This window comes from Xiphophorus maculatus, chromosome 8 (genome assembly GCF_002775205.1).
Source record: "Xiphophorus maculatus strain JP 163 A chromosome 8, X_maculatus-5.0-male, whole genome shotgun sequence".
Taxonomy (NCBI): domain Eukaryota; kingdom Metazoa; phylum Chordata; class Actinopteri; order Cyprinodontiformes; family Poeciliidae; genus Xiphophorus; species Xiphophorus maculatus.
This window is the reverse complement of record NC_036450.1, coordinates 4,966,068-4,992,973: the sequence shown is the minus strand read 5'-3', so window position 1 is coordinate 4,992,973 and position 26,906 is coordinate 4,966,068. Positions and strand designations below refer to the sequence as shown.

At 42.1% G+C, this 26,906-nt stretch overlaps 1 protein-coding gene across 1 annotated transcript in view; it reads left to right on the top strand.

Moving 5' to 3' along the window:
- Positions 1 to 449: 449 nt before the first annotated feature.
- The window catches only part of LOC111609498 (NLR family CARD domain-containing protein 3-like), a gene marked incomplete at its 5' end in the record, with an annotated part of 45,214 nt that continues 18,757 nt past the window's right edge, over positions 450 to 26,906 (top strand). Inside the window, 7 exons of the mRNA XM_023338247.1 lie at positions 450 to 466; positions 601 to 720; positions 9,119 to 9,197; positions 9,356 to 9,584; positions 9,728 to 11,519; positions 11,971 to 12,144; positions 20,842 to 21,015. Of these exons, the coding sequence (XP_023194015.1) occupies positions 450 to 466; positions 601 to 720; positions 9,119 to 9,197; positions 9,356 to 9,584; positions 9,728 to 11,519; positions 11,971 to 12,144; positions 20,842 to 21,015 (2,585 nt within the window). The remainder of the gene's footprint in view (positions 467 to 600; positions 721 to 9,118; positions 9,198 to 9,355; positions 9,585 to 9,727; positions 11,520 to 11,970; positions 12,145 to 20,841; positions 21,016 to 26,906) is intronic.

Genomic DNA, 26,906 nt, shown 5'->3' with positions numbered 1-26,906 from the left:
TTGATTCAGTCAGGTGATTAAATAGTTTATCTTTAATGGAGCGAATAATCCACTTGTAGAAATTAATAATTGTGAACTATAAGACTTGTTCAGGTTGAATCAGTGAATGTAAATGTTGCTCCATGTCTCCATCTAGTGGACTGATAGTAGAAGTGCAGCAGCTGATGGCAGCTTCCTCTGCCTCTCTGCTGTCTGACTGCATTCACCTGACACTGATATGAAGCAGAGAAGAAGAGCCAATCAGAGGAGGAGCAGCTGATCTTTTTCCAGCTCTAATGATGTAAAGGATGATCAGAGTTGATGTGCAGATGAATGATGTGTGTTTCCTCTGCAGGTGAAGGTAGAAAGTGTGTGTGAGCTGATGTGAATTCAGCAGCATGGATCAGTGTGAGGACAGAGAGGAGGGAGTCCCTCCCTCTATAACCACTCTGTGTGGGGAAGATGAGAGCCAGAGCAAAGGTCAGAGGTGAGGTCACCATCTCTAACTGTCCACAGCCCTTTTCACACAGCGTTCACTATATCAGGCCAGAACAGACGTGGTGATGAAGCTGCTGCTGCTCCTCTTTGCTGATTAAGTTTTAATCATCATGTTTCTGTCAGGATCCATCAGAGACGCAAACCAGAACCAGAACCAGAACCCAGCTGTGTGTCCTTTAAGAGTGACGAGTCAAAGGGTGAGATCCTTAACTTTAAATCTCCTGGATCTCCACCATCAGAGAGGTGAGCTGTTTCTAACTGCTGTAACTGTTCAGGTAATCTGTTATTATGACCATCTAATATTAATTTAACACACAAACACAAAAGGCAGAAGTGAGATTAATTTCTAGATTGTTCTAAATCTAAATGTAATTTATTTTCCAGACAGAGTAATGCTGAAAGAAAAAAGGCTTTTATGAATTGATTTTATGATTAAAGTTTCATCTCTGTGTCACGATGTGCGGGTGTGAGGTGGTGAGGCAGACGCTGTAGACCCAGATGAGATGAATAATGGAAGTTTTAATGATGAAAATAGGCTCAACAATCCAAAAACCTGGCAGCACAGTTGAGCAGAAGGCTAGGGCTCAGCACTGGTAGCAACAGGCTACACGAATGGACAACCTACATTGACAACGACAGACAACGACAAGGACCCGACGAGGAACAAGGAACACAGGTGGAGTTAAATACACGGGCGGTAATCACAGAAACGAGACACACCTGGGAACAATCAAGGGGAGGACAGGACAACGAAGAGACTCAAGGACACAGAAAACTCTGAATAAACACAGAAAAACACAGAACCTGACAGTACCCCCCCCTGAAGGGCGGCTACCAGACGCCCACAAAAAAAAAAAAATCACAACATGGGTGGGCGGAGGGGCGCTGGACGGGGGGCCAGAGTACAGAAAAACAAAAAACAACCCACCATCGTGGGCGGAAACACAAGAAGGGCCAAGAGTCCATAAACAAACAAAAAACTACCCACAGGGTGGGCGGAGGCAAAGGAGGCGGGAACCACGGAGGTGGTCTGGCGGTCGTCCGTGGCGGCGGGAACCACGGAGGCGGTCCGGCGGTCGTCCGTGGCGCTGGAGGCGGGAACCACGGAGGCGGTCCGGCGGCCGTCCGCGGCGCTGGAGGCGGGAACCACGGAGGCGGTCCGGCGGCCGTCCGCGGCGCTGGAGGCGGGAACCACGGAGGCGGGACCCCCAGAGGCGGTCCGGCGGCCGTCCGCGGCGCTGGAGGTGGCGATGATGAGCCCCCCGAGGCAGGGTCTCTGGTGGGGCACAAGGGGTCTGAGTCTCGGGTGGAACACTGGGGGTCTGAGTCTCGGGTGGAACACTGGGGGTCTGAGTCTCGGGTGGAACGGATAGCGACTGGGTCTCGGTCTCGGACGGAACGCTGGGAGTCTCGGACGGAACACTGGGAGTCTCGGACGGAACACTGGGAGTCTCGGACGGAACACTGGGAGTCTCGGTCGGAACACTGGGAGTCTCGGACGGAACACTGGGAGCCTCGGTCTCGGACGGAACACTGGGAGTCTCGGTCTCGGACGGAACACTGGGAGTCTCGGTCTCGGACGGAACACTGGGAGTCTCGGTCTCGGACAGAACACTGGGAGTCTCGGGTGTGCCGGCTGATTCGGCCCGGGTTGCGCCGGCTGGAACGCCGGCTGATTCGGCCCGGGGTGCGCCGGCTGGAACGCCGGCTGATCCGGCCCGGGGTGGGCCAGCTGGAACGCCGGCTGATCCGGCCCGGGGTGCGCCGGCTGGAACGCCGGCTGATTCGGCCCCGGGTGCGCCGGCTGAAACGCCGGCTGAAACGGCCTCGGGTGCGCCGGCTGGAACGCCGGCTGAAACGGCCTCGGGTGCGCCGGCTGGAACGCCGGCTGAAACGGCCTCGGGTGCGCCGGCTGGAACGCCGGCTGAAACGCTTGGCTGGAGATGCTGGTCCCGGAACTGGAGCGGGATCTGGGCTGGCGGAGAACCTGTGCGGCTTGGGAGGCAGAGGTTCGCCAGCCATGACGGCTAGAGTCGCCATACGCTCCCACTCTGCCTCCCTCTGCAACTCCACCAACCCCGGGTGCGGAAAGCGAGGAACCCAGTAGTCCAGCAACAGTCCCAAGCGGATGGCGAAACCGAGGCGTCGGCTGGCAGCGTACGGCTTGGCCATTGCCTCCTCATACTCGCTGATCGTTTCAGTTAGCTCCTTTAACTCCTCTGGGTACATGATGAAAATAAAAATAGCGTGCCTCACCGTTCGGTCTGGTCGGGTCCTACTGTCACGATGTGCGGGTGTGAGGTGGTGAGGCAGACGCTGTAGACCCAGATGAGATGAATAATGGAAGTTTTAATGATGAAAATAGGCTCAAAAATCCAAAAACCTGGCAGCACAGTTGAGCAGAAGGCTAGGGCTCAGCACTGGTAGCAACAGGCTACACGAATGGACAACCTACATTGACAACGACAGACAACGACAAGGACCCGACGAGGAACAAGGAACACAGGTGGAGTTAAATACACGGGCGGTAATCACAGAAACGAGACACACCTGGGAACAATCAAGGGGAGGACAGGACAACGAAGAGACTCAAGGACACAGAAAACTCTAAATAAACACAGAAAAACACAGAACCTGACACTCTGTGGTTCAAACATCATCCAACATAGTGGATTATTAACCATTTCCACAGTTAAGATAAAAAATATCTCATGTGGATATCTTTCAGAACCAGATGGTCTCTAACATACATAAGCTATTGGGTCATTCTCTGAATTTGGTGCATTTTGTGTCTCACAGGTTTATCTCAAATATTTTATTCATTTATTTATTTGAGTTTATTTGATAGGGACAGACACACATCGACATAAACAAACTGAACAAAACAGCAGTCCCATGTTTGCGTCATAGCGCTATAGCAACAGCTAATTCGCAGCACTTGTCCCTAGATGGGCTTTTAAAAAGAACCTCTAAAGTTAAAATGATGATCATTTAAAATAGCACAGCTTGATGTTGACGACATCTACAAACAAACAGTGAAACATGAAACATCAAAAATGGGTACACTTCTGTTTTTGACATAATCAGAGTTTAGTTTGTTTCTTGAACGTACTAAAACTGGTTACAGACTTTAAATCAACAGGAAGTGAGTTCCAAACTGCAGGTCCTCTCATGGACAGAGCACTTTGAGCAAACGTGGTTCTTCGAAAGGGAACCTTACAGTTTCCATCTGAAGCTGCTCTAGTAGATCTGCTGTTGCCCTGCAGTCTCTGTATGCAATTACTTAATGGTGTAGGTGCATATCCATTTAAACACTTAAAAATCAATTTTAAAAGATTATAATTTATAAAATCAGGAAAGTCCAAAATGCCGAATTTAGCCAAAATGTGACAATGATGGAATCTGATTGGCTTTTGATATAAAACCTTCAAAGCCCGATTACAGAGACTTGCTAATGGTTTGAGTCTAGTTTGACTAGTCTGAGACCAGACAGCAGCTCCATAGGAAAACTGTGAGGATCGTTGAGTTAAGAAAACATCTCTGCACAGTGAAGTGTTAAACAATTTCTAATAATTTTAAAACAGTTTATATTTGATCTAACAGTTTTGCTGATTTTGTCAACATGGCTCCTAAAATTTAACTGAGCATCCAGAATTATTCCTAAATATTTTTCTTGTGATTCTTGCTCAATAGGGTCCCCATTGATCTGAATATTCAAGGACTGTAATGACGTTTTCTTGATTGAAATGCAAATACATTTTGTTTTCTTTGTATTGAGAGTTAAGCAAGAATCATTTAGCCATAATGATAATCTCTGCAGGCTGTTGTGAAGTTTTTCACTGATTACAATACTGTTCTTGTCTGATGTATAAACAATAGTGTCATCAGCAAACATTTGCAAGTTAACTTCAGGACAAATATCAGGAAGACTGTTAACATGCAGACTAAAAAGGACTGGACCTAAGATAGTTCCTTGTGGAATCCCTGTTACTATTTTACAGAAGACAGATTTACTATTATTGATGACAACACACTGTTCACGATATTTCAAATATGACTGAAACCAAGACAATGATCGTTCTGAGAAATTAAATGATGAAAGCCTTGAGATCAGTAAGTTGTGGTTCACCGTATCAAAAGCCTCTTCAAGTCCAGGAAAACTGCACCAGTGATTTGTCCCCTATCAAGTGATGGTTTAACATTTTCAAGCAGCAGACTTCTAGCAGTCTCTGTAGGATGATTACGTCTGAAGCCAAACTGAAGAGGATGCAGAAGATTGTTACTTTCTAAATACAATAGTAGTTGTTCTAGAATAATTTTCTCCAGCACTTTTGACATGACCAGAACAAAACTTATTGGCCTGTAGTTACTGATTTCATGGGGACTTCCTGATTTAAAAATCGGTTTCACCAAAGCTTTTTTCCATGCATTGGGAAATTGCCCTGTTCTGATGGAAATATTAACTATGTGAGTTAAAGGTTCTACTAAAATATTGCTGTATTTTTTACAAAACATAGCATCTAAATTATACATATTGTTTGCATAAGAATTGCTTAAGCTATTGATAGCTTTTTGAACATCAGAGTAACGAATTTCCTTTATCTCAAACAAATCAAAACACTTTTTGGTTGGTTTTGTACCATGTAAATCCATTGGAGCTGGTAGGAACTTTGATGCCAAGTCTTTAACTGATGAGATTAAATCATTAAATATTGTTGCTAGCTGAGCAGGATCAGTTAGGATTTTTTCTGCTACCTTCATATTTGTAATCAGTGCGTACATTGGGGCTCAGTAAACTGTTTAACTGTTTCCAGATCGTCTTACCATTCCCTCCTGCTCCTGACAAAACGTTTATGTAATATTTAGCTTTAGATTTGTACATTTCTTTAACTACTCTGTTCCTCAAACTTTTAAAAAACAGTCAATCTGTGGTCCTTTTGAATTTAAAAAACAATGTTAGGGCATAATCTCTCTTTTGCATTAACTGCCCAATGTCATCCGATACACAAGGTAGCTGTATTTTTCTTCATCCCTTCATTTGAGTTTTTAAAAACGTATTCATAGTATTACAAACATTGAGAATATATGTATTACAGCAATCATTTACCTGATGCTGGTTTAGGATGTCATCCCAATTAACTCTTGCTAATTCGGCCTCAAATTTGGGTCCATCCTTTCTTGGAATTTGTATTACAATCTGTTTCTGTGTATTATAATGACTGACAAAACGACTTTGAGGTAATTTTCTTCCAATGAGAGTGATATTGTGGTCGGATAAGCCGCAAGCTAAGTTATAGGTTTTTATGATTCGACCAGGTTTGTTTGAAAAGGTTAAATCTATTAAGGTTTGACTGTTTTTGGTGATACGATTGGGACCATTGATTAACTGATGAAAATCTAATTTTGCTGTCAGTTCTCTATATTTTCATATAATGCAACCCATATTTTTTGACAAAAATCAAGTATTGGAAATATCCATGTGCCTTGGTAATATAACATGCAAAGACATCTTAAAAATTATATTCTGAAAGATTTGATGGGTTGTTGAAGCGTAGAGGTCAGCCAAATGAGCATGTCCCCACTGACCAATGTTAATTTTTCACTGAATATAAAACAAATGAAACTAACCAGTAACTGCAACTTATTTGTACAATTTTAAACATTTTTAGGTATACTTTAATCTAAATAAAAGAAATATGCGAAAAATATATGAATTATTTATAAAATAGCACTTTTTAATCATGTCCCTCCAGTTTTGTTTAACCCTGTAACAGCAGACCAATCCCTCCTTTTTATAAATAATGGTTCAGTCCAATTTCCTCAGCACCCTGGAAGTGACATCACTTAAGTTTTTTCCCGCTCACACTGTAAAGAGATTTAAGTGTTAATATAGTTTCTTACCTATATTTGATTATTTTTATCCAAACATTGTCATTGTCAAGCTCAACCTTTCAACACCTTTAGGCATGTAAATGATAATTATTGTTGTTTGGGAAAAAGTAAAGAATGGTCTTTGAAACACATTAATTCTTGTTTTCATCATATCATATGTTGCTCCTGTTAAGGAAAAATGATTATTTTTAGTGCTTAATACAGTTAATCTTACGACATGTTTAAAGGTATAGTCAACACTCTTATTTGGAACAGTTTTCTGTTGAGCATTTGGGATTGAGCCGGATGAGCAGACAGTCAGACAAACAGGGGCCAAAATGCAGATCACTCAATGGAGCTCCCCGCTGTGAGGCGAAGCCATAAAATTAGCATTTTCCTTGGGAGACAGAGACTTTAGATTTCTCAGGTATCTGTGAGGTCTTATCTCAGGATTTTACTGTACTCAGAATGACCGTGGGAGCCACGGGGGGTCAGGGCCAGCAATCCGCTTCTTTGTCTCGGTAGAAGGCAGATGGTCCTTTGATCTTTGCGTAGATCAGGGGGAGTTTCCAAGTTTCTCTGACTGCTTAAGGGAGTTTCCAGTTGGTCAAAAAGAGGAACGCCTTGAGTGCATAAATTAAATAGAGAAACACGTCTTTAGTGTAAGATTTCGTGTTAGGAGAGAAAATCCAGAGAGAGCGGCCACCATTTTGCCTCTTTATATCGGCTCTCTCTCCAAAGACAGCTTTGCTTTTTGTTTTGTCTTTGTTTTGTGTTTGTCTGTCTTCCCCTTTGTCTGTCTTTATTTTTATGAGAAAAATGCATATCTCTGTTCCTCTGCAGCTTTGTTGATTGATTCATGCGTTGCTTTGTATGAGATTAAACTCTGTGATCTGTGACGTCAACGCGCTTTGTTGTTGTTTCGTTTTAGCAGCACGCCGCCACTTGCTGAGGACTCGGAAAATTAAAGAGGAAAGAGCCAAACGTTTTGTCCAAAGTTAACGTTAAATTACCTCTTTTTTAACACTCCATAACCTAGCTAATGTGGACTTATGGCAACTTTTAGTAAAAATCTTCAACCCCGTTACAGTCTGGTCAACGGTTACAATGGGTTCAACCGTTACTTGATACATTGTTATGATTGTTTTATAATAACAGCAAATATTAGACTAATATTTGTTGGACTGTATGCAAAGTTTAAAGAATGATTAAAAAACATAAAAAAGCCTGATTTAATGTTTATTTTAAAGTATATTTTTAGGATTTATGAAAAGTGCTTTTACATCAAGTTGCCATATTCTACTTATCAGTCTAATTATTATGATTCAAAATCATATAAGATATTCATACAATTAGTTATTTTAATCAAGGGACAGAGGAATGAAATTGCCCCTTTACGAGGTTGAATTTAAAGCAACCTAAGTAACAAAGAAATTCTTCATACTGTTTGGGATTTCATGAATAAGGTGGGGAGACATATTTTCCTGGAGGTTTAAACAGTCCTTCAATAGATGCAGTGATCAAAAACACAATTTATTGTGGTATATTTTTAAGTAATCTGAGACGCCAAAATGTACCGAATTCAGAGAATCACCCAATTACTGCTGATGAATAACGGGGACAAAAATGACCCATAATGAACTCACTTTTCAATCTAGACACAGAAACTATCATGTTGACATGACCTTTGACCCACAAACATTTAACTGCATTTTCTTCTGTTTAGCATCAACTTAATTTTTCCAAATGAAACAGACTCATTTATTTAATCAAATATTAATATTAACACAGAAACACAAAGGCAGAATTAAATTTCTGATAGGTATTTTCTCGACCTACATAAAAGAGAACCACAAACAACGTTTATTAGTTTTCAACCAAGATTTTGCAAAAGGGGGAAGACACAGAAAACTGCTTCTTCAAGCCGCTCATCGTGCGTTCCCACACTCTGCTGCAGCGCTTGTCTTTTTATTAACACAGGGAAGGAGTGAATGGGATGTGGGAGAGTGATCTTAACAGAAAAGGGCTATTCTGATAACAAGGAAGGAGGAACACAGAAACTACATTCTACACACAGGCAGTTTCACAAGTAAGGAGTATTTCAGTAGAAAGGGAAACAGCTGCAGAAAACATGTTCAAGGTTAAGGGAAAAAGCAAGTTTTGTCTTTCACACAGTTTAACAAATACGTCCTTTCTGGGGTGAGAACACTAAACCTTTAAATGAAAAAACAATTTAGTAAAATTACTAATGTAAGAGTGATAACATAATTGTACCAATTTCATTTCTAGGTTTATATTTGGATTAGTCTCTAAGTCTGATTAGACACAGATTAATGCTGAAAGACAAAGAGGACCCCACATGGACACACACCCACATATCTCAAACCTCCTCCATGTCCACATCACCTCAGATCTAGTCATCAGAACCTGATGGATGTCCCACACTGTCCTGAAGACCTGTGTGGACAGAGCCTTCACTTCCACTGTCCCCAAGCTCTGGGAAACTGTCTCCACCAGCATCAGATCTAATGACAGTTTGGACTGTTTGAAGTCCAAGTTCAGCATCAACCTTTTAAAAAGTCTTCAAGGTGATTTTGGTGTTACTGCTCTTCATCCTTGTAGTTCATCTTCCTCTTTTTAACTTCACTTCATTTTGTTCATATGATGCTCTGTTTTTCTGCTTCAAGTACATTTAATGTGAAAGTCTTGGTGATTTCATTTCTGAATACTGCTGGATGAATATTCCTAATTGTTCCTGGTTCCTCCACAGAGTGGACCAGCAGAGCTCAGAGGTTCCCACTGGTCCGTCTGCCCAGCAGCATCAAACACAACTGGACTCCATATTTATGGTCTGTATAAGAACAACAACTTTTCCAAGCGTTCTGTTCACAGTCATCTCCATGCTGCACTTTGTAGACCAGAGGAGTGTCAGTCGGTCAAACATCCATCTGGTGTTTGGCTCCTTGATTTCAGTCTGATGTTTCCATGATCTATTATTCTATTCCAGACGCTGGAGGACAACATTGTCACTTTTCTGAAGAATGAACTGAAGAAGATCCATAAGATTCTGAGTCCAAATGACCCAGAATGTTCAGAGAGTCAGAGAGAGGATGATGAGGTGTTGGAAGGTGAGGATGAAGAACAGAGGAGGAGCAGCAGAGAGGCAGTGATGAAGATCACACTGAACTTCCTGAGGAGGATGAAGCAGGAGGAGCTGGCTGACCGTCTGGAGAGCAGTAAGAGCATTTCTACCAAGGTTTAACCTGATGGATAAATCACACATTTACTGAAATTTGAAGAGATGGAATCACATTCATGCAAAACGTCTTGAGAATAAAATGTTATTTAATTCTTCATTTTACATTTTCTCTTATTTTAGAACGTCTTGCTGCAGTTTGTGAACATCAACTTAAATCTGGTCTGAAGAAGAAGTTCCAGTCTGTGTTTGAGGGGATTGCTAAAGCAGGAAGTCCAACCCTTCTGAACCAGATCTACACAGAGCTCTACATCACACAGGGAGGGACTGGAGAGGTCAATGATGAACATGAGGTCAGACAGATTGAAACAGCATCCAGGAAACAAGACAGACCAGACACAACAATCAGACAAGAAGACATCTTTAAAGTCCCACCTGGAAGAGATCAACCAATCAGAACAGTGATGACAAAGGGAGTGGCTGGCATTGGGAAAACATTCTTAACACAGAAGTTCACTCTGGACTGGGCTGAAGACAAAGCCCACCAGAACATCCAGTTCATATTTCCATTCACTTTCAGAGAGCTGAATGTGCTGAAAGAGAAAAAGTTCAGCTTGGTGGAACTTGTTCATCACTTCTTTAGTGAAACCAAAGAAATCTGCAGCTTTGAACACTTCCAGGTTCTGTTCATTTTTGATGGTCTGGATGAGAGTCGACTTCCTCTGGACTTCCACAACAAGGAGATCCTGACTGATGCTACAGAGTCCACCTCAGTGGACGTTCTGCTGACAAACCTCATCAGGGGGAAACTGCTTCCCTCTGCTCTCCTCTGGATAACCACACGACCTGCAGCAGCCAATCAGATCCCTCCTCAGTGTGTTGGCATGGTAACAGAGATCAGAGGGTTCAATGACCCACAGAAGGAGGAGTACTTCAGGAAGAGATTCAGAGATGAGGAGCAGGCCAGCAGGATCATCTCCCACATGAAGACATCACGAAGCCTCCACATCATGTGCCACATCCCAGTCTTCTGCTGGATCACTGCTACAGTTCTGGAGGATGTGTTGGAGACCAGAGAGGGAGGAGAGCTGCCCAGAACACTGACTGAGATGTACATCCACTTCCTGGTGGTTCAGACCAAAGTGAAGAAGGTCAAGTATGATGGAGGAGCTGAAACAGATCCACACTGGAGTCCAGAGAGCAGGAAGATGATTGAGTCTCTGGGAAAACTGGCTTTTGATCAGCTGCAGAAAGGAAACCTGATCTTCTATGAATCAGACCTGACAGAGTGTGGCATCGATATCAGAGCAGCCTCAGTGTACTCAGGAGTGTTTACACAGATCTTTAAAGAGGAGAGAGGTCTGTACCAGGACAAGGTGTTCTGCTTCATCCATCTGAGTGTTCAGGAGTTTCTGGCTGCTCTTCATGTTCATTGGACCTTCATCAACTCTGGTGTCAACTTGATGGAAGAAAATCCACCATCATTTTTATCTAAATTTTATTACAAATCAAATATAAATAACCTCCATCAGAGAGCTGTTGACCAGGCCTTACAGAGTCCAAATGGACACCTGGACTTGTTCCTCCGCTTCCTCCTGGGTCTTTCACTGCAGACCAATGAGAGACTCCTACAAGGTCTGCTGACAGAGACAGGAAGTAGATCACTGACCAATCAGGAAACCATTGAGTACATCAAGGAGAAGATCAGTGAGAATGCGTCTGCAGAGAAAAGCATCAATCTGTTCCACTGTCTGAATGAACTGAATGATCGTTCTCTAGTGGAGGAGATCCAACAGTCTCTGAGTTCAGGAAGTCTCTCCACAGATAAACTGTCTCCTGCTCAGTGGTCAGCTCTGGGTTTCATCTTAGTGTCATCAGGAAAAGATCTGGATGTGTTTGACCTGAAGAAATACTCTGCTTCAGAGGAGGTTCTTCTGAGGCTGCTGCCAGTGGTTAAAGCCTCCAACAAAGCTCTGTAAGGACACAGATTGGTACTGTTGATCAAGTGAAAACTTTTAATGATGTGCTAAATATTGTTTAATGTTGTTTTATTTTATTGTTTGGTGCTTTGTCTCCCAGATGTTGCCCACAGGGATACATCGGGGAGAAAGTCTATTAATATGTAGCATTATCACCATAACAACACCATCATTATGAATTATTAAAGAAGCAATACTCTTTCTGATGAATTTAGTTTTATTGTGGAATTCAAAAGTTTTGCTGCCAGCCTCCTTGTTCTTTTTAGATCAGTCCTTTAAAGATGGTGACCCAACTATTGACCAAACCAATTCACAACAAAATACAACACAAATATGTGCAAATTAAGATAGTTCCTTCATTTTTTCAAAAAAGAACATGAATGACTGGAAAGTAAAATATTTTTTCATGAATTCTTTAACAACAGATTTTTCTCTCTGTCTCCTCAGACTGAGTGACTGTAACCTCTCAGAGAGAAGCTGTGAAGCTCTGTCCTCAGTTCTCAGCTCCCAGTCCTCCAGTCTCAGAGAACTGGACCTGAGTAACAACAACCTGCAGGATTCAGGAGTGAAGCTTCTCTCTGCTGGACTGAAGAGTCCAAACTGCAACCTGGAAACTCTCAGGTAATATTTTCTCGATGCTAGTTATTTCTATCCACTAGCTGCTAGCAGAGATTGAAAAAAGTATTTGACCACCCATTTAAATGATTGTAATCAGGTGTTCCAATATCTTCCATGGCCACAGGTGTATGAAATTAAGCACCTAGGAATGTAGACTGTTTTTACAAACATTTGTGAAAGAATGTGTTGCTCTCAGAAACTCAGTGAATTCCAGAGTGGAACTGTGATATGATGTGCAACAAGTGGGTTTTTTCATGTCCTGGACAACTGAGAACCTATAAATATGTATAAATTGAATATTTTGGAAGTGTCATAACTTGAACTTAACGGTGAGCTCCAGAGTTTATTAGAAACATTTTCAGAATTTATATTGTGGTTTTAAAGGCTCTATATTGAAGATGATAAGAAATAAAGACATACTTTATTTTGTGTTACTATCAGCTTCAATAGCCCCTCTGCTCTCGGCTCACATACGGAGCTGTTGGCTAGTGGTAACACTCAGGCCCTCCAGTTTCAAACTCTTTTTATTAAAGTAAGAGTTAAAGAGTTAAACATAATTGAAATATTAGCAACATTCAACAGAAAAGGAGCTAAGTCTATGAAAGCAATGTAGCCAGTTTTGCTACTTTTGATTTAAGGCATAATAATGCAGTTTATCATGATTCAGCTGAAGTAATGAAATGAACAAGCTGTGGTCTGATTTTTGTTAGTGTGTTTCTTTCTCTTAAGCAGTGAAAGTAAATAAAATGTGTTACATGTCTTTTGGGTTAAGTATTTACTTACTGGAGGGTTTTTTGTTTGTGCTGCAGAGCCACAGCTAACAGCTAGCTCCTCACTTCAGCGGCTCTAACGGAGCCTGTGTCGTTCAGCTGCTGTTGCTCCTCCTACACTTTGGACTGAACCATTGTTCTAAGAATGGTGGGGGGTTCCTTAAAAGTAATTTTTGTTCTTTTCTTAGATGAATGGCAGATTTACTTTGTTCTTTTTTTCTATTGCATTTTTATATTGATATTGTTTAAATACAAAGGATTGTTTCATGATTTATGTGGGGGGACAATTCCAGGATTGCGGGGGTCCGGACCCCCCGACCCACCTGGGATTTACGCCCATGTCCATATAGGTCATCCTGTGTCCAGTTTGAGTGAAAAGAGGTGCAGGTGATCCAGGCTTCAGAGATCAAGCTTTGGCAGCACAAGGCAACATGTAGAGGCACCAGCTGTGTGATTGGTCCACTCTCCTGGTTTTAAATGCATCAACTATAAACCTATCTATAGAAATAAATCTGCTCCACCAGGCCAGTGAAACGTTCAGAGCAACAAAGACTCTTGCAATTAAGCTTTGTAAGAAAAAAAGAGCATTATTGCAGATCCTTCCTCCCAGGAGTTGTTAGACTTTCTAACCAGAACTGCTCCCAATAAACTCTTACATATGATTATAAATTGCTCTACTCAGCTGCGAATTTTTTCAAACTGATTATGCTGTTTTTATTAAATGTACAGCATTATTATCTCTCTATTGTAAATGTGTCCTTACTCTACAGCCTCCTATTATTTTTTATTTTTAGCTTTTTCCTCAATGTTTTATTTTTCCATTTACCTTAAACTTGTTGCTGGTAAACCTGAACTCCCTGCTGAGGAAAAATGAAGGATGTTTCTATTCTGATCCGTTCTATAAGTGACAAATGTTGATTTTTATTACTCATTTACCATAATTAGAGTGTTATTACTATTTCATTTTAGCTACAATTTAATTTATTGACTTTTTTACTCTTGTGAAATTGACCAGTTCAGACCTTGGGTTCTACCTCAATGTTCTCATATTCTCATGATGTGATGAATTGTGTGTCTGCAGCTTATCAGGCTGTTTGGTCTCAAAGGAAGGCTGTGCTTCTCTGGCCTCAGCTCTGACCTCCAACCCCTCCCATCTGAAAGAGTTGGACCTGAGCTACAATCATCCAGGAGACTCAGGAGTGAAGCTTCTGTCGGCTGGACTGAAGGATCCACACTGGAGACTGGAAGCTCTCAGGTATGGAGGAACCTGCTGCAGGAGCAGAGAAGGTCTGATAGAGGAGGAAGAGGGAGAAATGTCTTTAGTCAGTCTGCTGGGAAACATTTTTCTTTCCAAAATCTGTTTATTGTCTTTTACATTTCAAAAGAGACACAGACAAGTAACTCACAAGTGCACAAAACCCCTAACAAAACCAAAAGAAAACACATTAACAACTTTAACATTCAAGGTGACAACCAGTTGATTGCAGTGAGACAGAGTACTTTTAGTTTATTATCTCAGGGTGTATGTTGAGACTTAGTCCAAGAGATTTAATCTCAGTCCACAAGCTAGGTATGAGGTGATGGCAACTTCCTCCCTGGTTCTAGGCATCCTGACAACAGTGTTTTAGTTTCCTACATTTTTCGAGCCAGTGAGTACATTTGGTATTAACATGAGGATAACAGACTTATAGCCACTATAAGAATAAAAACATAAGCAAAATTAACTAGAGTACAATCAGTCAATCATCATTATGAGTATTTATATTTTCCAATAATAGCAAAAATGTTCCCATATCTTTTTGAACACACAGTATTTATCCTTAATCATAAAGGTGAGTTTCTCCAAGGCAAGAGATCTTGATAATTTACACATCCAAGTTTTTAATTGGGGTCTAGTTACAGATTTCCAGGACTGGCTATACTATATTTGGCCTGCACCAAACAGTAAATTTTGGACTTTTGATCAACCTTGCTTATTTGAGTTTGAGTGGGAAAAATCCCTAAGATACACAAATAGGACAGGGATTAAGTTTGGTACCGACGATAAGTGAAATTTTATCCAAAACCTCCTTCCAAATATTCTGAATCTCAGGACTTTCCCAAAGGCAGTGAATCAATTTGTCTTTACCTCCACATTTAGCACATGTATCCGGGATGTTGGAATTAAATTTATTTAGTAATGTTGGAGTAACATATGTTCTCATCAACCATTTGTATTGGATTAACTTAAATTGAGTATTAATAGATTGTGTCTGTGCCTTCAGACAGGCTCTCTGCCATTCCTCTACTGATATATTACATTCAAGTCTTCACACCAGGCCAGTCTTTTGTGTTGTGAGGATGTCTGGGATTCTGTCTCTGATGATGTAATAAAAGCAGGATATTAGGTCCTTCTTCAAATGGTAATTTGTTGTCAGTTCTTCTATAGAAGTAAAACTAGATAATGTTAGAGACTTTTGAGTACCCAAGACAAAACTTCTGATTTGCATAAACTTAAAAAAATGTTTAGTTGGAATGTCAAATTTTTGTTTAAAATCTTCAAAACTCATCATAATCCCTTTGTCAATTAAATCTGAAATTTTCCATAAACCTTTATCATACCATGTTTTAAAACCCATGTCTTTCCTACCTGGTTCAAATGTCATGTTGCCCCAGATCAGGGAGAATTGGGATAGTGTTGGTATTTCATTTTTGAATTTATGTACATCATACCATACTCGGATAGTGTTTTTAACAAATGGGTTGGAAGTATTTTTTTAATAACTCTTTGCATTTCCTTGAGTATAGATATGAATTTAGGGATAAAGGAGTGGTATTTATATTTTCTATATTTACCCACGACAGATCAGTTGCTGAAAACCAACAGGATCCACTAGAGAGCTGAGCAGCCCAATAATACCACTTGACATTTGGCACACCGAGCCCTCCTCTGTCATATGGAAGATATAATAATGATAAACGTAATCTGGCTCGTCTGTTGTTCCAAATGAAGTTATTTAGGATGGTTTGACTTTTTGTAAAAAAACTGTCAGGAGGATTAAGAGGGATAGCCTGGAATAAATATAGGAATTTAGGGAGAACGTGTCATGTCCACGAAGCGGTGCTGTGAATGTGTGTTGTCTCCTACCCTCTCTCCTGCAGAGCGTGTCGGACAGGAGCGGCCAGCTGGAGCTCATCTATTCATCAGGAGGAGCGTTTTTATAGAAGCCGGATCCTGATAGCGCTGCCAGATGGTTCTACGCTTCTAGTGAGTTCTCGTTCCTGGTCAAAGAGTCCTCGTTCCTTGGTCCGAAGTAATCCTCGTTCCTGGTCCGTAAGAGGGTCTGGTTTGGCCTCTCATCCGGCTCCACGCGGCTTCTGCTCACAGCCGTTCCCCGTCTCCTGCCTGGCTCCGTTTCCTGTCCGTCCGCCTTCGTTGCTGGATCCCCCCCCTCGCTCAACGCGCTCGCCTGCCTGTCCACCCATCGACCCCCAGTGGATGCTCCGTCCACTTGTCTGCCCCCCCCCCCCCCGCTGCTGGTTACAAATAAATTCAAACTTACCTTTTGCTGGTGTGGCGTTTGTAGTTGTTTCTGCACTAGAGTCTTGTAAACAAACATGTCAGAACGTTGATTTTGAGAATATTTATACGGCCAATCATAGATATAGGTAAGGTAGACCATCTACCAAGTGATTCCATTATTGAATTAACCACCGGCGTGTAATTTGCCCGAACCAGATCATCTATGTTTGGAGTAATTTTTATGCCTAAGTAAGTAAGGCTGTCTTTTGCCACCTGAAATGTTGTGTGAATTGGAGGATTGTTTCTTTCAGCCTGTTTTAAAAATAGGATGACGGATTTAGATTTGTTAAGTTTATAACCAGAAATATAACTAAACTCAATGATAGTTTTAAGTAGTTGGGGGATTGAGCAATTTAGATTGGACAACATTAACATAATATCATCGGCAAATAGTCCAATGTTAGATTCAATATTTTTTATTCTGACACCATGTATGTGTTGATTCTTCCTTATGGCAATAGCCAGTGGCTCAATTCCCAGAACAAAGAGGAGGGTGAGAGGGGACAGCCTGGACGTGTCCCCTACCTAGATTAAATGATTTAGATACAATGTTATTAGTTATAACTGAGGCAGAGGGTTTATTATAAAGTATTTTAATCCAGTTTATGAAATAACTACCAAAACCGAATTGAGAGAGAACTTTGTAGAGATAATTATGTCCCACTCTATCGAATGCTTTTTCTGCATCGAGTGAAAGCAAAGCTGTATCAGGATGTTCATATTTAGCATGAATTATATTCGGAACATGACGGATACCGTGGTGAACTTGCCGCCCCTTTCTGATCCGTTCTGATCAGGGTCACAAAGGGATGGTAAAAATTTCTCAAGCCTGATTGATAGAACTTTAGATATTATTTTGGCATCAGAGTTTATAAGTGAGATTAGTCAGAAAGATTCACATCTAGTGGGAGATTTCCCAGGTTTAGGTAGAACTGTTATGATCGCATTTCACAAGGAAGGAGGTAATTCTTTAATGGTATAACTTTCTAATAGCATATTATACAGGGGCTGCAATAATTTGTTTTTAAATATTTTATATAGGTCCAAAGGAATCCCATCTGGACCAGGTGATTTTCCTGATTTTAATTTATCTATTGCATTTGAGAGTTCATCTATAGATATTGGCATATCCAGTTCTGATTTAGCTGTTTCACTAAGTGTGGGGATGTTTACACAATTAAGAAAGGAGCCAAGTGATGCTTGTGGTTTGTGCCCTTTAGACGTATATAATTTTGAGTAATAATCTTTAAAGAGATCATTAATTTTTTGAGGATCAGTAGTGTTTTCATTTGCAGTTATAATTTCATTTATTGCCCTCTCATTCTGCAAAGCTTTAATGAGCCACGCTAGAAGTTTTCCTGCCTTCTCTCCCTGATTGTAGTAGGATTGTTTCAATCTGAATATCTCTGATGAAGCTTTGTTAGTAGATAATTTGTCATATTTTGCTCTCAATATTAGCAGTTCTTGTTGCTTTTCTTTAGAACCTTTTAGATTTATCTCCAGCTCAGTCTCTTTTATTTGTTTTTCAAGTTTTAGCATCTCCATGATAGTTTTATTAGCTTTAGTTTTTGTGTAACTTATCATCTGACCGCATATAAAAGCTTTAAATGTTTCCCATCTAATAGATGCTGTAGTCTCAGATTTATTAAGGCTGAAGTAATCATCAATATTTATCTCAATCAATCAATCAAATTTTATTTGTATAGCACATTTCAGCAGCAAGGCATTTCAAAGTGCTTTACATCATTACAAACACAGAAACCCAATGCAACATAGCAATAAATTTGTAATTGATTACATTTCAAGTAGATCTCTAAACAGGTGGGTTTTTAGTTGAGATTTAAAAGAAGTCAGTGTTTCAGCTGTTTTACAGTTTTCTGGAAGTTTGTTCCAAATTTGTGGTGCATAGATGCTGAAAGCTGCTTCTCCTTGTTTGGTTCTGGTTCTGGGGATGCAGAGCAGACCAGAACCAGAAGACCTGAGAGGTCTGGAAGGTTGATACAACAACAGCAGATCTTTAATGTATTGTGGTGCTAAGCCGTTCAGTGATTTATAAACTAACAACAGTATTTTAAAGTCTATTCTTTGAGCTACAGGGAGCCAGTGGAGGGACTTTAAAACTGGTGTTATGTGCTCTATCTTCCTGGTTTTAGTGAGAACGCGAGCAGCAGCATTCTGGATCAGCTGCAGCTGTTTGATTGATTTGTTGGACAGACCTGTGAAGACGCTGTTGCAATAATCAATACGACTGAAGATAAACGCATGGATGAGCTTCTCTAGATCTGGCTGAGACATTAGTCCTTTAATGCTGGAAATGTTCTTCAGGTGATAGAAGGCCGACTTTGTAACTGTCTCTATGTGGCTCTGGAGGTTCAGGTCAGAGTCCATCACTACTCCCAGGTTTTGGGCCTGATCACTGGTTTTCAGTTGTAATAACTGAAGCTGTGCATTGACTCTAGATCTATAACTCTAGATCTATAACTCTAGATCGTTCCTCTTTAGGTCCAAAAATAATAACTTCAGTTTTGTTTCTGTTCAGCTGGAGAAAGTTTTGGCACATCCACACATTTATCTGTTCTAAGCATCTGTTCAGTGATTGGATGGGCTCTGAGTCACCTGGTGACATCGTAATGTAGAGCTGTGTGTCATCTGCATAGTTATGGTAGCTAATATTATTTCCTGTTATAACCTGAGCTAGTGGGAGCATATAAATATTGAATAAAAGGGGTCCTAGGATTGAACCTTGGGGTACCCCACATGTGACCTTTGACCTCTTTGATGAAAAGTTTTCAATTGAAACAAAGAAATCCCTGTTCTTTATGTAGGATTCAAACCAGTTAAGCACTGGACCGGAGAGTCCGACCCAACTCTCCAGTCAATTCAGTAATATATCATGGTCAACGGTGTCAAAAGCTGCACTGAGGTCCAACAGAACCAGCACTGTGGTTCTGCCACAGTCCGTATTTATATGGATGTCATTGAACACTTTTACGAGGGCGGTCTCTGTGCTGTGGTGAGACTGAAAACCAGACTGGAAGGAATCAAAGAGGTTGGTTATTGTTAGGAATAGGAAGCTAGTTAATTGTTTACACACAGCTTTTTCAATAACTTTGCTGATGAATGGGAGGTCAAAGGTCGGCCTGTAATTCTGCATTAGTGATTTGTCCAGATTGTTATTTTTTATCAGTGGTTTGATTACTGCTGTTTTCAAAGCCTGGGGGAAAACGCCTGATGAGAGCGATGAGTTTACTATTTGGATCAGATCAGCAGCAATAACAGGCAGGACTTTCTTAAAGAAATGTGAGGGTAAAACATCCAGACAGCAGGAACTGGAGCTTAGTTGACTTATAATTTCCTGTAGGGTTTTATAATTAAGTAGTTGAAATTGGGTCATTTTTCCTGTATTTGTTTTGTTTGGGCACAGCATTGGTACTGGCTTTATAGTGGATGTACAGATTAATCCTCTGATTTTTTGAAATTTTCTTTGAAAAGAAGCTGGAAAACTGGTTGCAGGCGGCAATACATTGGAATTCAGGCGGTAACATCACAGGAGGGTTTGTGATTCTGTCAACTGTTGCAAATAAAGCTCGAGCATTGTTAATGTTTTTGTTTATGACATCTGCAAAGAAAGCCTCTCTTGCATGTTTTAGTGTTAAATGACAGTTACGTAGTTTTTCTTTATAGATGTCACAATGAACGTGGAGTTGAGTTTTACGCCATTTTCGTTCTGCCCTACGGCAGAGTTCTCTTGCAGATCTAACTGTTTGTGCATTTCTCCATGGAGATTTCTTTTTACCAGACACAACCTTCATTTTAATTGGGGCAATGGAATCAATAATATCTGAGACTTTAGACTGAAAATCATTTACCAACTTATCTACATCATTACAGCTTAAGGGTGAGGAAGAAGAGTAGATTTGATTAAAAGTTTCTGCTGTGTTTTCAGTGAGAGAACGTTTTGTGATGGTTGCTGTTTGTCCAAGTGGGTTAAAAGATAAAGAACTTTCAAAGATAACAGGAAGTGATCCGACAGGCGACATCAGTTACAGAGACATTGGAAATATTCACACCCTTACTGATAACCAGGTCCAGTGTGTGTCCTTGAGTGTGTGTTGCTTGTTTGACATATTGTGTTAGACCAAAAGTCTCTAAAATATTAGCGAGCGTTTTGGCTTGTTGTCTATTGTTCAGTCCTTCAAGACAGGAGAACCATCTACAAAATGATCCAGTTCACAATAAAAGTCAACATAAAAATATGTGAAGTAAAAAGTCCTTTCAATCTTTCCAAGAAGAACATTCTTGACTGAAAATAAAGAAATAAATATTTCTGATTTGCTCAACAACAGATTTTTCTCTCTGTCTCCTCAGACTGAGTGTCTGTAACCTCTCAGAGAGAAGCTGTGAAGCTCTGTCCTCAGTTCTCAGCTCCCAGTCCTCCAGTCTCAGAGAACTGGACCTGAGTAACAACAACCTGCAGGATTCAGGAGTGAAGCTTCTCTCTGCTGGACTGAAGAGTCCAAACTGCAACCTGGAAACTCTCAGGTAACTCTGGGCACTTGACAAATTGCTGCATCTTAGTGTAACAGATGGTATCAATGAGTCTCAGAAGTCGTTCAGGTGGGTCTCAACCAGATATTTCATTTTTTTATTCTGGGGGAAGAAGGGAAAACAAATGAACAACCTCCTCAACTCCTTCTCCCTGCACTCCAGCTCCACAGCAGCGCAGAACAACGCTCTCAGCTAACTTTTTTTTTTTCTCTCAGACTTAACAAAAGTTAACAAAAAAAAGAAATCTTCTCACAAAAATCGTAAACTAAAAACAAGAGGAGAAAAACGCCACCTGGTGGCCACAACAACACAATACAGTGGGACAGAGTTAAATAAACAGAGATAAAAAGTATAAATTAAAAATAAAAACACATACCTGGGGGAAGAAGGGAAAACAAATGAACAACCTCCTCAACTCCTTCTCCCTGCACTCCGACTCTAAAAATGTGGAAATAAAAACAATGTTCAACCGAGCTGTGCTGGACTAGCACCGGTCGTTCGCGCCAAAATAAAAAGGAAATTATAATAAAACTGTTTATAAAAAAAACCACAATGATGGTCAAAACTGCAAAATAACACACTAACAAACAATAATAAACAACATATGGTAAAGACCGCAACATGAACAACATCCATACAGAAAAACAAACATATCTCAGCAGCGAACTTTCCTCTGACTTACCCACAGCAGCGCAGAACAACCTGAGGGAAAAGGGGGGGCAGAGGAGCTACGAGGGCTGGAATAAACTACGGAAGCCCAGGAAACACAAACAAGGCGGAGAGCAGAAGGGCGACCCCCGCAGGCAAAAACAACAAAATAAATAAAAATAACTGAATAAGATAAAATTCACAAATTCTCAATATAAAATGAATAAGAAATAATAATTTAACAAAGAAACACATTTGTAACTCTGTTACACTCACCCCCACTGAATTTTATCGAACACGAGCATCAACCACACAGTATACATCATCGGAAATAACATAAATCACAGATCACCTGGGGTCAGCATTAAGAACACAGACAACTAACGTATCCCATAAGGATGAAGTGGTATGAGGGTAGCGCTTATCCCCCAATCCATCAACTGCCTACAGGGTGCCTTGTACACCCCACAAAACCCCAACACACAGTGTAGTACAGGCTCATCACACAATACAAAACGAAAATATCATGTCCAGACAAAACAAAAAAACGTCAGACCCAAGAAGATTATAGTTTAGCTGGCGAAGAAATCAATCAGGAAAGGTCTGGAACATTGATTTGCAAACAGCTTTAACATCGAACTTGTTCTGAACGACATCCTGCCTGGACATAGTCTGTATGAGCTTGTTCACAGGTTTGACTAGGCGACCAAATCTGGACCTAACTTCCGTCTGTGCAGTATAGTCATCACAGTGCACAGTTGAGGTCTGGTCAACAGTATGCAGAATGTCAGAAGCACCATCTGTATGGCCCACAATACGAACGCTGGGATCTGGGTCCCTTACATCCACCGGGACGTTCACAGCAGTCAAGGCAGCAGAGTCACCTCCCACAGATTGACCTGTCGTGTAGCTCAAGGGGAAAACTGAGCAGTGTTTGGGACTGGAGGTCATACTCTGTAAGTCAGCTACCTCCCCCACTGATGAATTCGGCTCAGACAGCTGTGTTATCCATTCAATGGTTCTCCTCTCGGAATCCATAGGCGTCGGATCAGGCGAAGGGTTCACCACCCCTTCCAGAACACCAGGTAAGTCCCCAACACTGCCACAATCAAAGCCAGCACTTGTCTCATGCATGGTGTTGTTGTAGCTCTCATGCAACGTTTCCTCCTCTCCTCCAAAGTCATCTGCTTCTGGGACTGAGGATGCATTAGCAGAGAGTGAGAAGGCAGAAGCAGAATCAGATACTTCACATGTGGGATCCACTGGGAGGAAACTGGCCAGCATCAGCATGTTCCTGTGAACCACCTTTTTCTGTCCAGTGACTGTGTCACAGATCTTGTACGTATGTGTCGTTGGATTAATATCTGTCACAGTGTAGATGGTTGATTCCCATCGGTCAGCAAGCTTCCTCTTACCCCTCTCTTTTCTGTTGGCTAAGAGCACTCTGTCACCGACGGCAATGTCAGTGCCCTTAACTTTCCGGTTGTACAACCGAGCATGCCTTCTCTGTTCTTTTGAAGCATGGTCCTGAGCAATCGTCATGGCCTCCTTCAGGTCGTTGGTAAGACACGCCACATACTTGTCATAGTTCCCCACAGTAGAGTCGTCAAGGACAGCATGAAAGAGGACATCGACAGGCAGGCGAGGGACCCGGCCAAACATGAGGTAAAAGGGGGGGTAACCTGTTGTCTCATGAACCGCACAGTTATACATGAAGGCTAGTGTCTGTAAACGTCGTGGCCAGTCAGCCTTCTCTTCAGGGGACAATGCACGGATCATGCCACCTAAAGTGCGATTGAACCGCTCCACACTTCCATTCCCCATCGGATGATATGGTGTTGTGTGTGTCTTTCTGACACCTGAGACCCTGAGGAGCTCACTTATTAGCTGACTTTCAAAATTAGCTCCTTGATCACTATGCATTCTCTCAGGAAAGCCAAAGACACAGAAATATCGGTCCCAGAGAACCCTCGCCACCTGTTTAGCTGTCTGGTCTCTACATGGAAATGCCTGAGCCATTTTTGTAAAGTGATCAGTAATCACCAAGACATCAATAGATCTGTTTCTGGAATCTTCGGCTGACCAAAAATCAATACAGACAAGCTCAAGCGGTCTGGTTGATGTTATAGACTCCAATGGAGCTCTGCCCTCAGGCTCAATGGTCTTACTGACAATGCATCGCTGACAATGTCAAACATGGTCTCTGACATCTCTGTCCAGAGTCAGCCAGAAAAACCTCTGCCTTGTCAAGCCGAGGCTCCTGAACTGAGCTTGATGACCTGCTCTGTCATGAACTCCATGAAGTACCTCGGTCTTGAGAGAGTCAGGTACAATGTACTGGAATCTTTTCGCTTTGGTTTTCTGGTCCCGAGAAAGCCTGTACAGCACACCGTTTCGTACAGTTAGTTTATCCCAGTGCTTTAGATACTTTGTCACAGAGACAGACTCTGCAAACCTCTCTCTCCTAGAGGGTCTTCTACGCCTCTCAACATAGTATAGAACACGAGAGAGAGTTCTGTCTTCCAACTGTCTGTCACGGAGTTCACATTCAGTGTAGGCAGGTAAGGTTTCTTGACCAGATGGAATGAGCTGAGGTAGATGATGGACCATTTCAATGGCACGGGTTCTCGCGCCAGCATCCCACTCCACTTGTGAGTGTAACACAGCAGACACATCCTCCATTGCAACAGACTGGGGGAACAGTTTTAGTGGGCTGCATGTTGACTGAGCATTAACACTCACTGAGGAGGGTTCTTTCTGACCACTGGATGATCGAAAGGCAGTCTGGATTGAGGAGTTTGACACATCTCTAACTTCAGCGAGAAGATTGGCATAGGGTTCAGCGAGCAGCCTGCGGCCAACAGTCTCTCGAACAAATGGCTCATGACTCAGTGCATCGGCCACAATATTCTGCGGGCCTGGGATGTACTTGATGTCAAAGTCGTAACTCGCCAATTTAGCCACCCAGCGCTGCTCACAACAGTCCAGTTTAGGCTTAGTCAGAATATGAGTCAATGGATTGTTATCAGTCCAGACTGTGAATTTATGGCCTTTCAACCAGTGGCTGAACTTGTCACAGATGGACCATTTCAAGGCCAGAAACTCCAACCTGTGAGCTGGGTAGTTCTTTTGTGACCGGGACAAAGACTTGCTGGCAAAAGCAATGGGCCGAGCACGTGTCTCACCCTGCTGAACCTGAGACAGAACAGCGCCTATGCCATCCAGAGATGCATCAGTGGATAACACAAAAGGACAAGTGAAATCTGGGTGAGCCAACACAACGCTTTGCGTCAGTGAGGACTTCAATTGTTCGAAGGCTTGTTCCTGTATCGTAGTCCAGTCAGAGGCTTTCAACTTTCTGGATGGCAGTTTATTCTGATGATGTCTGCCTTTCCTCCTGTCACCCTTTAACAGATCAAACAGTGGCTTGGCGATGGCAGAGTACCCGGGAAGGAAATGTTGGTAGTAGTTTATCATCCCCAAAAAGGATCTTATCCGCTTCTGAGATGGAGTCACGCCATCTGGTTCCATAAGTTGGGCCGCAGTCATGTTGGCGATGATCTCAACCTTACTTGGGTCCGTTGAAACACCATGTTCGTCAACAATGTGGCCAAGAAACTTAACATATCTCCTCAAAAAGAAACACTTTTTGGGAGCCAGTTTCAAATTGTGACTTTGCAACCTAGCAAACACCATCTCCAGGCGCCGTAAGGCAGATTCCTCATCAGGCGCAAACACCAACAAATCATCCAAATAGCACAGTAAACTCAGATAGTTCTGGTCTCCGAATATGCTGGTCATCATGCGCATAAAGCTCCCAGGACTATTGCAGAGACCCTGTGGCAGACGATTGTATTCATATAAGCCCATAGGAGTAGTAAAGGCAGAATACTTCCTGTCGTCCTCGTGAAGTGGCATATTATAAAACCCAGAGGTCAAATCCATGGTACTGAACAGACTGTTTCCCCCCAATGCTGCCAGACAGTCTGCCTGATGGGGAAGGGGATGGGCATCTCTCAGGGTTCTCTTGTTCAACCAGCGAAAGTCTGTGCAGATAGGGAGATCTCCATTTTTCTTCCACACGAGAACTAGAGGTGATGCGTATTCGCTTGTAGATTTTCTGATAATTTCCTTCTCTTCCATCTCACTCAGGACTTGCCGCAGTTTCTGATACTGGCCAGGGGGCACTCGCCTGTATGGAAGCCGGAAAGGTTGGGTGTCGGAGAGGTTTATACGGTGCACAAACCTCTTTGCTTCTCCACAATCAAGATGGTGGCGGGAAAATAAACCCTCATACTGCAAAACAAGGTTAGCCATTCTTGTTCTGCAGTCCTCAGAAACTTCACAAGACTCGATATCAACATCACCGAGCCCGACTGATCTCAGCGCATCTGTGACCAGACTGGCATCCGCAGTAGGTGGCATGATAGATTGTCCAGAACTAGCAAGTCGAACCTCTGAGCACTCTGCATCATCCATGTCTTCCAGCGCCACAACGGGGTAGACATCAGCTAGCTTTGTGTTGCGTCTCAATAACACAGGTCTTTCGGACATATTGATGAGCTTTAATGGAACCCACCTGTCTCCCCACAATGTGGTCACAAGCTTTGCAACCAGAACACCTCGGGGTGCTGAGCGGGATGACGTGGGCTCTGTCATGATGGTGCTGCCTGGAGAGACAGAAGTGTTTCTGGGTAGTTTTCCCCACACAAGATACTCTCGTCCAGGCTCAAGGCAGGTAGCTGAGTTACACTTTACAGTACCAATTTTATCAGGAGCCTTTCCATCCTTCCATGGATTAAGACCAGACAGCATGGACAGGAAACGTTCAGTTTCGGGATCCCCAGAAGGACACGGGGTGGACACCGTCTTCCAGTAGGAATCACACTGCTTGAATTGATGCAGGATGTGTTTTATGACATTAGTGCCCAGTATCAAGTCATCATGCTGGCCTGGAACAACGAGTTCCAGGCCACCACCATTTTACAGCCATACACTTCCATCTCCACATCAAAAGCACATTTAGGCTTAACACGAAGTCCGCCACATCCAACAAGAACCACATCCACATCAGTTATGTTTTGGTCAGTTAACACTCCAGCTTCTTTCAGCTTCATTTCAGCTGCTTCACTGATGCTGCAGGCCATTGAACCACTGTCCAGCATTCCGCCCATTTTAAATGTCCAACCCACGTTCACAGAAGTGTAGAAAAGACTGTTACTGCTGCTAACTCTGTG